General features: G+C 39.9%; 1 protein-coding gene across 3 annotated transcripts in view; it reads right to left on the reverse strand.

The window, feature by feature from the left end:
- The window catches only part of LOC134539562 (E3 ubiquitin-protein ligase goliath-like), a 241,399-nt gene that overhangs the window by 23,900 nt on the left and 200,851 nt on the right, over window positions 1-16,648 (reverse strand). For all 3 annotated transcript variants that reach the window (XM_063381703.1, XM_063381702.1, XM_063381705.1), the window contains exons 4-6: window positions 13,403-13,474; window positions 11,306-11,388; window positions 4,519-4,615 (exon numbers count right to left, since the gene is read on the reverse strand). In XM_063381703.1, coding sequence (XP_063237773.1) covers window positions 4,519-4,615; window positions 11,306-11,388; window positions 13,403-13,474 — 252 coding nt within the window. The remainder of the gene's footprint in view (window positions 1-4,518; window positions 4,616-11,305; window positions 11,389-13,402; window positions 13,475-16,648) is intronic.

The raw sequence follows: 16,648 nt of genomic DNA on the forward strand, positions 1-16,648 counted from the left end.
AACATTCAAAAGTTTCAGCACTACTGATGAAGTTCTACTTTTGCGTTCACAATACGTCACGTAACCTCCGTATCGGACTCGGAGAAGTTCGAGGACTGCACGAGCGACTGGTGCGACTGCATGAAGAGTCTCGGTGTGAGCCACACCGGGGAGTTGCCCAGAAACTGCACAGCGTTTCGACGACTCTTAAGAGGCCCGCCTCGTCAGGGGTGTGTGTGTGTTAGTGAGGCGGGATGATGGTTGCTTCTAGCGCGGTGTCTCCTCTGGACTGGCGCGCAGTCTTCTCCCAGTGCATATGAGCGGTGACCGTGACATTATATGGCCGAGAAATGAAGATAGAGGTGTCATGCAAGGCCCTTAAGTGCTTTCAAGAATCTGTACTGGTTGTTTTACGCCTAAAAATTACTCTGAAAACATGCATTTTAGCCATTTTAACTCTTCTAAAAATACAGTTTAAAAACTTAATCCAAAATCAAAAGTACTTTTCGGACCTCAGCAAACTCTTAAATGCTTTTCGTAAGCAGACCCCACTCGGATATGTTGAGTAGTTTTGAAATCACGTTGTTTTTCCTGGAGCTCTGCGCACCGCGTGTGTGCCCGGGTGGGCGGGGGCCTTAAGGCGACCATTTTATCATCTTCAAAGCATCAGACTTCAGGAGCGGAAACTTCTACACCACTGCCCACGATGTATAGTCAGTTAAAGTATAGCCTTGGAACGGCTTTTCAGCACAGTTGAGTTTTTTCTACCTGAGAGCCCTGTGTTAATTTGAAAGTTTCATATTGTAATTTAGTTTCGAGTTTGTCTTTCATAAAGTTTGTTTCATTTAAATTAAATTTTTAGTTAGTTGCCTTCATTTTTGCTAATATTTGTATTTTCAGGAATTCAAGCATTCTAAAATTACTTGCTTTGAATTTCAATGTATTCTAATGTTCACGATATTTAAAGGCAATTATTTTTAATGCAAGAAAGATTTTATTTTTGTCAGAAATGTGTTTAATAAGAATGAGAAGTAGTTTTAACGACTTGTTGTATTCTGTTGCAGTGAGGACCCAGGGTGGTAGCAGAGAAAGTGATGCACCTTGTTTTTGTTGATTGTTTATTGTTTTGGTGCAATAAAACAATGTTAGCATGACTAACATCGCTTTATGTTTGAAATCCAGTACGGTGCTTCCTAAAAAACTAACATCAAAACAAAGAGAAAGTGCAGCGTTCATCATATTTAAATAAAATCAACACAATTTTTGTTCTAACACAATGTTCTCAGTTAATAAAATATAAGTAAAGCTAAAGGAAACCAAATTTAAAAACTGTGTTGGCTGGTTTCTGATTAAAAAAAAGTTACTAAAGCAAGTAGCAGTGTTACTATTAGTAGTACTATTATTTGAGTATTAAAAACGTATTTGAGGACATGTTTTAAATTTTCTGTCATATTTTTTTAAAATTCGTTTGAAAATAAACCAAATGCCACGTTATATTACTTGCATTTGAACACTACTGAACGAAATCTGCATGCACATTGGACCTAATACTGGTACATTTCCTTATGTTTGCATAATAACATGCCTAAAGAAGTATCCTTTGAAAATGAAAAAAAAAATTTTTTGGGCAAGTTCAGTCTTAAAAAAGTTTCAATTCAAATGTTTAATTTTGTGAGATTTCCAAATGTAATCTATTGCACTAAACCAGAATATTTATTTTCCATACAGTAAAGAATATTTCAGAAGCATATATTAACAAAATCACGTAATAAGACAGGTCTCGGCATGAGCCGAATGAACGCCAATGAAACGCTGTCGGTTTCTTGTCTGCAAAGCGCTTGCGTACTCCGTGTAGACGATTTGGAGAAGTGTGAGGAATGTGTGGTAGCACGAACAACAAATGTTTGGTTTGGAATGAAGAAGAAAATTTTAACAAAATTGAAAAGATAGTTCAAAAATTTTCGAACCATGGTTTCGGCACACGAAGCCCACGCCACTGAATGGTCTAGCGAATAGCAGCACGCGCCGTGGCTACTGGAACAACCATGCCGTGTCTCCTGTGAGACATCCCCCAACCCGGACATCGAGACAGATGCTTCCAGTCAACGGTGACTGAATGTCTTCAACTACTGCGTTGGACGACGATGGACTTGCGTCTTAAAAAGTGTACGACACTGGCAGCTTTGTTCCAACCTTGTGGTCGGCATCTCCCATCAGTCCTTCCATATGTGCGCCCTTCAAGGGTAGAATGGGAGTGGCTTACAGATACTTTTATTCATTACAGAGGAAGTAAAATTACGACAGAGCTGTCAAGGGATTACTTCCACCTTCGACCAGGAAGATGTTAGAGCCTCGCTCAGCTGACCAGACAGTTGGCTGTGTCCTGAGCCCTTGGACCATATCAGCACTGCTGGCACCTACATCACGCTGGGACCCCCTCGCACGACACTGACAGAGTTACCTGACATCAGCCATGAACAAACGTGGTCAGATATAAGGGTTTTCAAAGTTTCAAATGCTCGGTTAGGGGGGGGGGGGTGGGGGGGAACTGCTGTCTGTCCGGACTCCATGTCCTCGTGGCATGCAACACATCTCTGCTGGTGTCCACAGGTGTACACCACACTTCACTCGTAACATTCGTGGTGTCATCCTCAACTGCAAACCAACTACCACATTCATCGAGGTTGAAACTAAACCCATACAGTGGTCCCCACTCCAAAAACTATCAAGTGTTCATACTTTTCTTTAAATAAAAATCTTTGAACAAAAGTTCTGATTGAGAATGAGTGATGGTGATTCCAGATTTGCTGCTAAATTCTTGATGGTTAAATTTCTGTGCTGCTGTTCTGTACTGATGTTTCCCATACACTGACAACTTATATTTCTGCACACAGCCTACTTCTGCAAGAAAAATGACAGATGGCAGTTTTCAAGAAGAACAAGTCTTTCACGGCAGAAAACAATTCTGGTTCCTGTGTTAACTTTTCCAAGTAGGCATTGTTAAGTATCTTGGTAAACTTAAGTCTCTATCGGTTATCAAACAAAACAAAAAGTGATATTTTACCGAACACAACCAGCAATTCAAACGTTAGTTTACTAACCAACAGTCCCTTTTCAGTTTCCACATATTTGATGCAATTTCATTGGGCATTAGACATGGCAAAAAGTTTATCTTTAGTTTAGAATGTTATTTGTTTGTCTAAATAGCTTGTTACATTGTTACAGACTAACAACAACACTACAAAACTGTGGTTAAAATATGAAATAAGAATCTTAGTCTATAATATTAATAATTATATTACAACATTAATAATGAATTTACAATAATTGTAAACGAGCATAGACCATGCACTTAAATGTGTTCATGCTTACAAAAATTATTGTTTACCAAAAACATTTAAACTTTCCAATAAAAAAAAATGTTAACATAAATAAAAGAAAAATATTTTCTTTTGTGCCAGATATGTCCTTGTTAAACATCACACACAATGTAGATCATTAAACTAAACAAGGGTAAAGACTGGTGTTCTAGTGCAACAGTGAGCCACCTACAGGTTGTTAAGAGTGTACGAGCGCTAATGCTCTCATACACTCGTACACTCACCGACTACAGCTAAGAGACTATGAGCAAGTGTACTTAACATTAATCACTCTGTGTTTGCACTACACACTGGTGTTCTAGTGCAACTGTGAACTACCTACAGAGTGTTACGTGTGTACTTGCTCTAAAGCTCTCATACACTCGTACACTCACCGACTACAGCTAAGAGACTACGAGTAAGTGTACTCAACATCAATCACTCTGTGTCTGCACTACACACTGGTGTTCTAGTGCAACAGTGAGCCACCTACAGGGTGTTAGTGTACGAGCTCTAATGCTCTCATACACCCGTACACTCACAGACTACAGCTAAGATACTACGAGCAAGTGTACTCAACATCAAGCAACCTGTGTCTGCACTACACACTGGTGTTCGAGTGCAACAGCCAGCCTTCTACAGGTTGTTACGACTGTACTTGCTCTAATGCTCTCATAGACTCGTACACTCACCCACTACAGCTTAAGAGACTACGAGCAAGTGTACTCAACTCCAATCACTCTGTGTCTGCACTAAACACTGGTGTTCTAGTGCAACAGTGAGCCACCTGCAGGGTGTTATGAGTGTACGAGCTCTAATGCTCTCATACACTCGTACACTCACCGACTACTGCTAAGATACTACGAGCATGTGTACTCAACATCAAGCAATCTGTGTCTGCACTACACACTGGTGTTCTAGTGCAACAGCCAGCCACCTACATGGTGTTATGAATGTATGAGCTCTAATGCTCTCATACACTCGTACACTCGCCGACTACAGCTAAGATACTACGAGCAAGTGTATTCAACTTCAAGCAATCTGTGTCTGCACTACACACTGGTGTTCTAGTGCAACAGACAGCCACCTACAGGATGTTACGAGTGTACGTACGAGTGCTCATGCTGAAGTGTACAGTAAGCCCGGATGCAGCTACGAGGCTACGAGCATGCGCACTCACCACGAAGCCGTAGTGCTTCAAGATGTCCATCTTGCACATGGGGCAGGTGCGATGCTCCAGCAGCCACGGGTCGATGCACGTCTTGTGGAACTCGTGCCTGCAACACGTCACACATTCAACATGAACGGCGATGGAATTTACAAACAAGCCGGAAGTCGTACTGTTTTATCCATGAAGAATGTTTTAATATGCAAGTTGAAAGAAAACAAATGAGGGTTAAAAAAATTATTTTCCCTCACCACTCATAAGTGTTTCAAAACTTCATAATTTTGGTGATTTTCTTTCCGTCTTGAATGTTCCGAAATAACTCGTCTATCTTTTCAAAAGGTTCTCAAAAGTTTTGTCGTCATCTGTTACACGTAGTCACGCATTCATTAAAAATATTCGTCCCCTGACAAGGGAAATCTCAAGAGCAATATCTAAATGTCGGTCTGGCTTTGCACCGGGTCCGCCATTTTGGATTATGCAGCCATCTTGGATTTACATAACCTTGACTCCAGATGCCATCTTGGATACCGACATTTTGAATTATGATGCCACAGCTACCATATTTAAATCAAGTGCCCCATTCCCGAACATTGCACTTTTCGTTATAAAATGCCACTCATCCTTGCCGCCATCTTGGATTTCACAATATTGATCATGATGCTACACCTGCCATCTTGTATTCTGCCACCACCGCCACTTTCTTAGATTCTGATGTTACAGCCATAGTCTGTTTTATTTTTTGGCTAGAGGTCGCCATCTTGAATTATGTAATGTTGGCCATCTTTGTTTCCACTGTTTGTTCCTTGAGTTTGCCAACGTCACTGTCTCGTACACGTATGTTCGAAGTTCCCTTACTAAAAAGTTGACGTCGTACCGACCCGCCAGTACCGTATCCCGTTTTCGGAGCGCGCCCCTTGCCCAGCCGGACTGAGTCAGGCGAGCGCCCCGGGCGTGACCCCAATAGACAACAAACCTCATTAACAGTCACCGTGGCCACTGGCCTTAATTAAAATGCCCGTGACTATGATCAAGTCAGAATAGGAGAAATCCCTCTAAAACAATTCACAGTGGGACAATATGTTAGTAAATTTACAGTCGCCAACTTGATGTCACAATTTAAATAATTAAATACATTAAATCATTGCTAAGCCTTAAGCACCCAATTACCAGGTGCTACATTTTAATTGGGCACCTGGAACATGTTTTAACTGGTCATAGATTAAATTCAATTAATATAAGTTTTTTGACGCCGACTCACAAAGAGAAAGTTTCACTTCCTTGCGAGGCGGCCATGTCCGGCAGTCTCGAACCACTCCGCGCCGGGAACAGACGTGTGTCCGTGGGCAGCATCCAAGTTTCTTTCATTGATTAATTTTTATTCTGTACTAAATCTTTAAATTTAAAACCTTTTGTTAATTCACCGCTGCCCACGTCGACTCGGCGCGTATTTTGCGGAGCCGGGCCTATCCCGACCGTCTTCAGTGTGATACCGCGATACGTATCGTAGCACAGAACGTACGGTACTGGCCGACTCCAGCGAAAGTGTTTTTACTTAAGGACGCCGTGCCTATGCCTGCCGGCTGCACACACGTAAGTGTTTCGCCGCTCATAGAGCCCCCCCTGCACCCGTTAATGTTCGGCGCTGGCCGTCTCCAGCGAGCATCGAACCGCGTCCCGCGAGACTGCCGCGGTAACCATTAGTGTCGCGTAGTGGTATGTTTTTTCTGTGTTAATTTTGTAACGGCTAGACGTCGCCAAGTGTTGGTGAGAGTGTTTTGTAGCGCGACTAGATTAAAGGTAATTCTCACCAACTCGTGTACACTAATTTTCCGGAGTCTCCCGTCCTCCACACGGCAGAGCGGCCTTCACAGTCAAGAGAGAGCCATTCAGAGTAGATTCAAGCCGTGTACCTGGCGGGGCACGCGGGGGCAGAGTACCCACGACCCAACACCAACGGCCTAGCAGCCCGCTAGACTGGCGCCCCTCCGGACGACAAGAGCACCGCGACGCCCGTAGCGCCCGTCAGGTACCCCCGGGCCTTTCACAGATGTCGGGTGACGGCAAAGTGTTATGACCTTTATAGACACATTAAATTAATTTTTGATGAGTAGACGACATTTGGAGGAGTAAATTCGTGAAAATGGAACAAAAGTTGATAAAGGGAAATGTAGGACAAAGATGACGAACCATATATAGTAACTTTTGTAACATTTAGAGTACATACTTAATATATTGGTGTACCAAATAAAACTTTATAATAATAAAACTACCCAGGAATATATTTAAAATTATTGCTTGGTAAAATTTTAGCTCAGGTGTTGTTACCAACGATGCTGTTTTGTGTGTATACCAAGATTTACATGGTAGGCCAAACATGCATTTAAACATATCTTTCCTTTATTCCACTTTTGTGTCATGAGTCAATTTATTTTCAACTTTGACATTAATCTGCATGCTTTATTTATTATTTCATACTAACTTCTAAATTGCTTGCATGAAAAATACTGTGCATTCATAAATTTCAATATGAAAATACTAATTTTTTTTCCGCCGACATTGGGGCATGTTTGAGTAGTAAGTTATATTAATTTTTGACGTGACGTCTAATAAATCGATGAACGCCGGCTGCACGCACGAAAAAGTGTCCCGTTACGCACATTGTTTCGTTACGCTGTCGGCGAGTGCAGTAATAATAGGCTATGTTACAATTGACTAAAAAATTATGGTGATTCATATAATTGATGATAGACATTTGATTACAGTTTATTTATATGAAAACTTGTTCATAATTATATTTAAACTTTATAACTAAACGTCAGTTTTTAAAAATTACAAGTCATCTACACGTGAACTGTTTCGACGACTGTTTATAAAGTGAAGTGAAAAGTTAATGTGGTTTTCATTGCTTATTACAACAACAATGTCGGCAATAAAAGTTAATTATTCTTGCATTTTAAAAATCTGATTACTAGTATAATTTCAAGTATTTATTCTTTTATTATTAAAATAAAAATGATTCAATTTTATTCATAAAAGTATGCAATCATTTCATCAATGTTTTGTTATGACGTCACGTTAAACTATCGTCCGTAAACCGACTTTACAGACAACCATTTTTTTTCTAAAAGGAATACTTTTTGTATATTTATCACACTCGGCATTATTTTAGATAGTCCCATGTTTAACTTAGTGTCCGAATTTCGTATCATAGGTTTATTTTCAACATGAGGACACATAAATTTGCTCGTTACCGAGTTACACGTTCACACTACACTGGCGAGTGCTGAAAGTCTCACATTTTTTAAATACAAAATTCAGTGGAAGTAATCATGAGTGGTCGGACCTCTGGTATGAAGAACATACGCCTTTGACCACACGGCCATTTGGCCATTTACCACACTGAGAATTAAATTATATAAAAATATCACATATTTGACTCGTAATTTTTTTATTATGAAGAAATAAGAGCATCAATAGTTGAAGGCCATGCCACCATCTTCGTTGTCAATAATTGCTACTAGGAGCACTAGTGTCGCAACATGACCATCGTCTGCTAGAGCGCGCCGCCTCCATGTTACCCGCTAGAGTGCAGTGGTATTTATTGCCAGACCGTCGAAGCATCCGCCATCTTGTGGACCATATTGGCAGTCGTACTGAAAATCTTTTATTCACAGTTATTACCTCTTCGGACCTTTGGCCCAACATGTACGTGATGGACACAATATTAGTTCAGTACATATCCTCTTGCAATAAAAAAATTCTAAATATGTTATTTTTAGTTGGCTCTACTGATCTACCTGCAGGATATGTATGTTATAAATGTACTGTAAGGACTCAAACATTTAATATGTTGTCTGGAAGAAACAAAATATTCCGGAAAACCTCCGACAAAGTTATCTTGTACCACTAAACTGAGGTTGAAGCTAGGCGCAACAACGCCGACTCATACGCTCATACGAGCATGTTATATAGTAGCATATCCTTAGACGATCCGAGCTGTGGCGTGACATTGCGCCTGCGGCATAGCGCCCAGGCTTCTCGCCGTGCGACACGGTAAAGCGGGTAGCAGCACTTCCAGGCGCTCTTGGAGCGGGTCAATGTGGACCCAAGTAAAGACTTTGTAAAATTGTCTGAATTTCATTCCCGATGGCAGCCACCCACTTTTTGAACTAACTGAAAAAATATTTTAAGATAAATTCCGCCTCCATAATTTCACTACAAAATTGTATGCTGTATAAATTTAAAACTTGTAACATTTTCCTTTGCCACTGTGCAGCATTCACAGAAATGCAAATATTGCAAATATACAAGCTGTGCGGAGATTAAACATGGTTCTCTGGACATTTGGCTGTGTTGTTCAGTAAATATTGTAATTTACATCCATGACGGCTTATGCGAATGAAGTAACGCCCGAGATAACACACATTAAACAAATTAAAATAATTTTCATGTTCACCCTCACTTCACTATTTGCAAAATTAGTGAACCATTTCTGTTCAGCCACTTAGTTGACTGTGTTTTTTGATGTTTGCTGCACTGTCGGTTGCGCCATCTTGCTAAAAGCATCAATGAAACCTCAATCATCACACACGATGTGCCTGTTGTAGTATGCTGTGATATGCACTTCAACAGGGCCGTACATGAGTGTACAAGTTCACGCAATGCTATCTGCTCGGTCAGGTATGACGAACCACGTAACCGCCAAGTACTAGTAACGACATATCACACAGAGCTTGCAATCCGCCTGTGTTCGCAGCGTGTTCAGACACCAGCGCTGCTGATTCCCAGTGGCCAATCGCAGTGTGTTCAGACACTAGCGCTAGTGGCCAATCGCAGTGTGTTCAGACACTAGCGCTAGTGGCCAATCGCAGTGTGTTCAGACACTAGCGCTAGTGGCCAATCGCAGTGTGTTCAGACACTAGCGCTAGTGGCCAATCGCAGTGTGTTCAGACACTAACGCTAGTGGCCAATCGCAGTGTGTTCAGACACTAGCGCTAGTGGCCAATCGCAGTGTGTTCAGACACTAGCGCTAGTGGCCAATCGCAGTGTGTTCAGACACTAGCGCTAGTGGCCAATCGCAGTGTGTTCAGACACTAGCGCTAGTGGCCAATCGCAGTGTGTTCAGACACTAGCGCTAGTGGCCAATCGCAGTGTGTTCAGACACTAGCGCTAGTGGCCAATCGCAGTGTGTTCAGACACTAGCGCTAGTGGCCAATCGCAGTGTGTTCAGACACTAGCGCTAGTGGCCAATCGCAGTGTGTTCAGACACTAGCGCTAGTGGCCAATCGCAGTGTGTTCAGACACTAGCGCTAGTGGCCAATCGCAGTGTGTTCAGACACTAGCGCTAGTGGCCAATCGCAGTGTGTTCAGACACTAGCGCTAGTGGCCAATCGCAGTGTGTTCAGACACTAGCGCTAGTGGCCAATCGCAGTGTGTTCAGACACTAACGCTAGTGGCCAATCGCAGTGTGTTCAGACACTAGCGCTAGTGGCCAATCGCAGTGTGTTCAGACACTAGCGCTAGTGGCCAATCGCAGTGTGTTCAGACACTAGCGCTAGTGGCCAATCGCAGTGTGTTCAGACACTAGCGCTAGTGGCCAATCGCAGTGTGTTCAGACACTAGCGCTAGTGGCCAATCGCAGTGTGTTCAGACACTAGCGCTAGTGGCCAATCGCAGTGTGTTCAGACACTAGCGCTAGTGGCCAATCGCAGTGTGTTCAGACACTAGCGCTAGTGGCCAATCGCAGTGTGTTCAGACACAGAAACTCCCTCTGGCGACCGTGACTGAGCTATCAGAGACAGGCGCTCCCTGACGTCTCTGGGTATGCAACTTGCCGCGCACACAAGCACTTACAGCTGCCTACCCCAGCCGTTAGATACACTCACGTTAAGGGGGTGCCTCACGTTTCAGGTAAAGATTTTAAATTTACAGAAATTACATAAAAAATTGTAGACTTTTTAAATTGTTTAACTTTCACGAAATGACAAAAAATATATACAGTGCATACTTCTTGCATAATTATCTGCCAAAGTTACATTAACATTTTGAGGTTGTACAAATAAGGAGAATTTTATTTATTGCAGAATTGAAACTTTTTAGGTTTAACTGCAATGCCACTGGCTACTTCAAGAATGGTTTGAATTTATTAAAAAAAAATATATTGATTAATTTTACCTGGCATTTCAAAATTCTCAAATTTGTTACGATTTTGACAGCCAAGAAACATGAAATGAGTTTTTTGTCATAGAAATGCAAACCATATCATGAAGTAGCCAGTGGCATTGCAGTTAAACCTAAAAAGTTTCAGTTTTGCATAAATTAAATTCCCCTTTTTTGTACAACCCAAAAACGTTAAAAATGTAACTTTGGCAAGTAATTATGCAAAAAGTATGCGCTGTATATATTTTTCATTTCGTGAAAGTTAAACAATTGGAAAAATACCTAAAAGTTGATCAGTGATTAATATAAATATAAAATCATGACCTGAAATGGAAGGCACCCCCTTAATTCCAGTAAAAAACAAATAAAAGACTACTGTCTATAGAGTTTATAAACCAAATTCGGGTTCCAGTTCAAAGTTGCTAGGTTTACAAATTTCGGCGAAACTTTGACGATTCTGGCTTTACGACAATCTCCGACATGCATGATCCCGAGAGGTTATCTTGAACTGCACTTGGAATAGCTCTCCTGCGCGACGCAGGTCTGCTGTAGACACACTCCTCGAGGGAATGCATGACTGCAAACCTGTCCACCGGCAGAACACACAGAGTCACGCCGGGCAGCGCAGGTGTGTACTGACCCACACGGCAAGATGCGCAGTACGTCTGTCGCCTTGTACGGCTCGATGCAAACTGCGCAGCACTCCCCGTCGCCTTGGAGTTCCTGCAACACACCACCTCACACTGTCCGCTCTCTGGCTGGTATCGGCATTCGGCAGGGAAGCCTTCTTTCCACAGACGAGAGGGACAAACGTCCGATCGTGCATCTTCGGGGTTTTATTTTTGTTCATTGTAAATAAATATGGCGGTGTTGATAAAAGGAAAGACCATAAACAAGGCAACGGTATTTATTTGTACGCCGCCATATTTTTCGTTTGCCGTGTGTCCGTGAATGTTTATTTTGGACAACTCGTGATAACTAATGGTCAATTAGGTTAGGTTAGCTACATTACAAATACTTTAAAACATTGTGGACGGTTGATTTGGTTAGGATAGCTACATTAAAGATACTGTGAAATCATGTAAACGGTTTCCTAGCCCTGGATAGCTTCATATCAAAAAGTTATTTGCTAAGCAACCATAAAATGATTTTACAGTATTTTTAATGTAGCTATACTTACCATATTTATATAACCAACCATCCACAATGTTTTAAAGTATTTATAATGTAGCTAACCTATCCTAATTGACCGCAAAATTTAATGCCATACCGGTTTATACAATGAGATAGAACGAAAAAAAAAAAAAAAAAGCGAGCATGAACTTCGGGGAACTTCGGGTGTGGCTCTCTCGTCTGTGAAAAGAAGGCTTCCCCAACCATGACACACTCATGTAACAACAAAGACTGCCCCATCACAAGCACAATGCTTTCAAACAAACCCTGCCGTGATTATTAATACTGTCTCGTGGTGAATAGGATTTAAAAATATCTATCAGTTTGTGCACACTTTGTAGTTACGAGTTTTACACGTGTAAACGGGTTAAATTGATATTATCACTTTTACGTAACTGATGCTGAAACGTTTGAAATTAAAAGTGCGTCATATGCTGATACGAAAACCCACGCGTCTCATTTAGACGGCATCAAATAGCCATGCAATTGGAAAGAGAAATAGGTGCACATATGTACTATTGTTGTTAAAGCCTTTATTGGTGGTTTATTATTAAGGTGCAAAGATGCGTAGCTCTGTGTGTTTTGTTGGAAACCTTTTCATTTAAGGTTGAATGAATCCATTGTTTGAACTACTTATTACACACTCAAGCGCATTCCGAATTCAGCTTGAATGTATAATGGTTCAAACAATGGATCCATTCAACCTTAAAACATTGAAATCGAAAGGCGTATCGAGGTTAATACACCGAAATTAATAAATACTGTCTCGAACAATGCGATGTTCTGCAGTGATGTCGGATTATTACCTTGTTACTACATATTGTAAACTCAACACTATACGCGGGGATTAAGAGGCATTCGTGCAATCTTCGGGTGGAATAGTTTCCCAACAGAAATACTTAACGCACGTACGGTACGTGTTTTAAAACTAGTTTATTATGTTTACCATCCAATTTTATATCAAATCGAAAGAATTGTCAGTGTTAATTACATCTTTCCTTTGGTTTGTACAGCAAATTTCAATAACAGTTTCTTATAATAATAATCATATTATTATTAATTGTTGTAAAAATTTAATGTGAATTAAAACTATACAACTTGCATAAAGGAAGACTTAAAATACTTTTCTTGGTCAATAAATAATCCTACTTGATACATAATTTATAAGTAGCTTTGACTGATGTCTACGGAAAACTGGGCTTAAATCACAACTAAGTCAGGCTTTCAGGAACTGGATTAATATAAAACCCGGAAAGCCCTGAGAGCTATGTGAGCATAAACATAGCTTATTTTATTCAATAATAGATAAGGAAGGATTCTATTCATCTTTGTCAATAAAGTTTCTGATTAAAGCACAATAACATGCTACAGCCTGAGAGCTATAATCTCCGAGTAAAACATTTCTTGTTGCAGTACAATATTTACAAAACCTAAATTTCTTTATAAAAGCCCTGATAATTCCTTCAAAACTAAGTAGCACAAGCGTAAACTAATTAATTTGGAATAACTACATAAGAAGCAAAAGCTTTAATTAATTAAATTTTAGAAATAAGAATTTCCGTACCCTGTCGCCGGACTTGAGGCTCTTAGTTGGTATTTTGGACAGAGCTTTCTTGGCTGCATTTGAGAGACGCTTCTGAAACAAACAAAACAACAGAGTAATAATGATAGGTATGTAACTAAAGAATGAGTGTTTATGCATAACAATGAATATCAATCAGTTATACAAGCGTATTAGTTTTGTTCTTACAAACGACTAGATACTCAAAACTAATGAAAATTTAATATCAACTTCACATTGCCTTAAGGGCTCCGCCTACCCGGGCACACACACGGTGCGCAGAGCTTCAGGAAAAACAACGCGATTTACAAACTACTCAACATATCCGAGTGGGGTCTGCTTACGAAAAGCATTTAAGAGTTCGCTGAGGCCCGAAAAGTACTTTTAATTTTGGATCATGTTTTTAAACTGTATTTTTAGAAGAGTTAAAATGGCTGAAACGCATGTTTTCAGAGTAATTTTTAGGTGTAAAACAAGTGGTAAAGATTCTTGAAAGCACTTAAGGGACTTGCATTACACCTTTATCTTCATTTCCCCGTAATATAAAAATACGGTCACCGCACAAATTTCACAGTTATCCATTGACGACGAGAAGGCTGCGCGCCAGTTCAGAGCCTTGTGCTTAGAGGCGATACCGCGCTAGAAATACCATCGAGCGTCGCGCTTATCATCCCGCCTCACTAACACATACACCCCTGACGAGGCGGGCCTCTTAAGTCACGACTGAGAAAGCCAGCCTGAGTCAGGCTGAAAACGTCTTTTATTTTCAGTGGTCGTGTTTCAGACAAGAATGAATTTATATACTTATATTCAAAAGTAGTGGAGTCCCGCTAACTCAAACCAAAAGGGGCCGAGAACTGTTCGAGTTACCATATTTCCGGATTAACCTGAATACTTGTCGCGATGCAAAAGCGTGTAGTTAAACACATCTCTGTAACCGTTTAGTTGTTATGTAACACAGCCCTATAACACTTTTACAACCATGAAATCACAAAATTTGTTTTTAACTGGGTCAAAAATTCAAAAATAAGTAAATATTTTTGACGTGACAACGTCTAATAAATCGATGAACGCCGGCTGCACGCACGAAAAAGTGTCCCGTTACGCAAATTGTTCCGTTACACTGTGTCCCGTTACGCTCACTGTACGCTTGCGCCGCATCCATCTCTCTTCCACTCGACTGTTTATAAAGTGAAGTAAAAAGTTAATGTGGTTTTCATTGCTTATTACAACAACAATTTCGGCATTAAAGGTTAATTTATTATTCTTGCATTTTAAAAATCTGATTACTAGTATAATTTCAAGTATTTATTCTTTTATTAGGTATTAAAATAAAAATGATTCAATTTAATTCATAAAGTATGCAATCATTTCATCAATGTTTTGTTATGATGTTGTCACGTTAAACTATCGTCCGTAAACCGACTTTACAGACAAACAATTTTTTTAATGGTTGTTAGCTTCCACCCACAACCAGCACCAGATGCACATAAGGTCGACGACGCCGGAGTGGACTGCGTAAGGATGAGCCAACACAATCGAGTCTTCAAAAAAAACATCTTTCACTCATAAGATAAGTCATGACTGAGCAACATGCAATGGGCGGAGCACGCGTTATTTATTTTTCTCGTGCAGAATTTCTTCCGTTTCTTAATTTCGAAAATGTACTTGATAAAGATTTTGGAATTGGCAAAAGTAAAAAAAAATCTAACTGGTGGATAAAGCGCAATCTTACGCACATCCCGACAACATGTTTCAGCTGACAGTACATGTAATGGAACAAGCAAGTGGAGTCCCGCTAATCAGAAAAAAAGGACCAGGTAATCCGAGCGAGTTATGACTTAAATAAATAATATTTAAAAATTAGTTGTCTGTAAATTCGGTTTACGGACGATAGTTTAACGTGACAACATCATAACAAAACATTGATGAAATGATTGCATACTTTATTAATTAAATTGAATCATTTTTATTTTAATAATAAAATAATAAATACTTGAAATTATACTAGTAATCAGATTTTTAAAATGCAAGAATAATTAACCTTTATTGCGGAAATTGTTGTTGTAATAAGCAATGAAAACCACATTAACTTTTCACTTCACTTTATAAACAGTCGAGTGGAAGAGAGATAGATGCGGCGCAAGCGTACAGTGAGCGTAACGGGACACAGCGTAACGGAACAATGTGCGTAACGGTACACTTTTTCGTGCGTGCAGCCGGCGTTCATAGATTTATTAGACGTTGTCACGTCAAAAAATGCATGAGATTCCGAGCCGAGAACAGCGGGCGATGACTCCTAGTGAGTGACCACAAAGTCATAGGCCACGAAAAAAAAATAATTCCTAACAACTGCCTGACTTTGACAAACATAATATTAAATGTGATGTGCGTTCTTTATTGCAACACAATTTGTACAAACTATCTCACTGTAGGCCTGTGAAAAGCTTCTAATACGCAAATCAAAATCGAAGATATGTAAGATATTCGATTTATTTCGCAAGGAAATCTGATATTCATTTTATTCAAATCTTCGAACTTGATGCGACATCTTGCTTGAACTTCGAAGCTTTGCGTGTTTAACTATATTCATTTGAATTTAAAAAAAAAATGAGTTTATGTAATGTTACTTTTTTCTCTGTGCAAGTTTTACAATATCATAAAGAAAATTATTTAATTCTTCATTTAACCTCTAACGATTGTTTTTTAATACCACATACATTCAGTTCTATTTTATAAATTAAAATTAAAAACACTTGCTAAAAAATTACTTGCAACTCTATTTGACTTCACGAATATTTTTAACATTCAATTTTATATTAGTTTTGCATGTAAAAACGAGTATTCGCACAGGCCTGCTTAATTGCAATGGTTAGGAAGGATTTTACCAACAAATTCAGCTGCAGGTTTGTCACGAAAAAAAATTAATAAATTAAAAAACATAGCTACTACTAATTCTCTGAAGTAGTTCTCATTTTAATTATTTAATCTATTATTTTTGCAGTAAAGAAGTTCTTCAGCTCAAACCTCAACCGTGTACGCCAACCAGTCTTGGGAACCCAATGTAGACCATCAGCAGTATAAGTTTAGAACTAATTATTCCGCTACGAAAACTTCAGCCACGTGATTGTCGGTCCAACGATGATTCCTCTTAATAATGTTCGAAGTAGCTTGGCTTCTGGGTTGTAGCCGCGCCCTTGGCGAATAGTCCACCGACGTTTCGGTCGACATTGCAGTCGCCATCATCAG

This window comes from Bacillus rossius, chromosome 15 (genome assembly GCF_032445375.1).
Source record: "Bacillus rossius redtenbacheri isolate Brsri chromosome 15, Brsri_v3, whole genome shotgun sequence".
Taxonomy (NCBI): Eukaryota; Metazoa; Arthropoda; class Insecta; order Phasmatodea; family Bacillidae; genus Bacillus; species Bacillus rossius.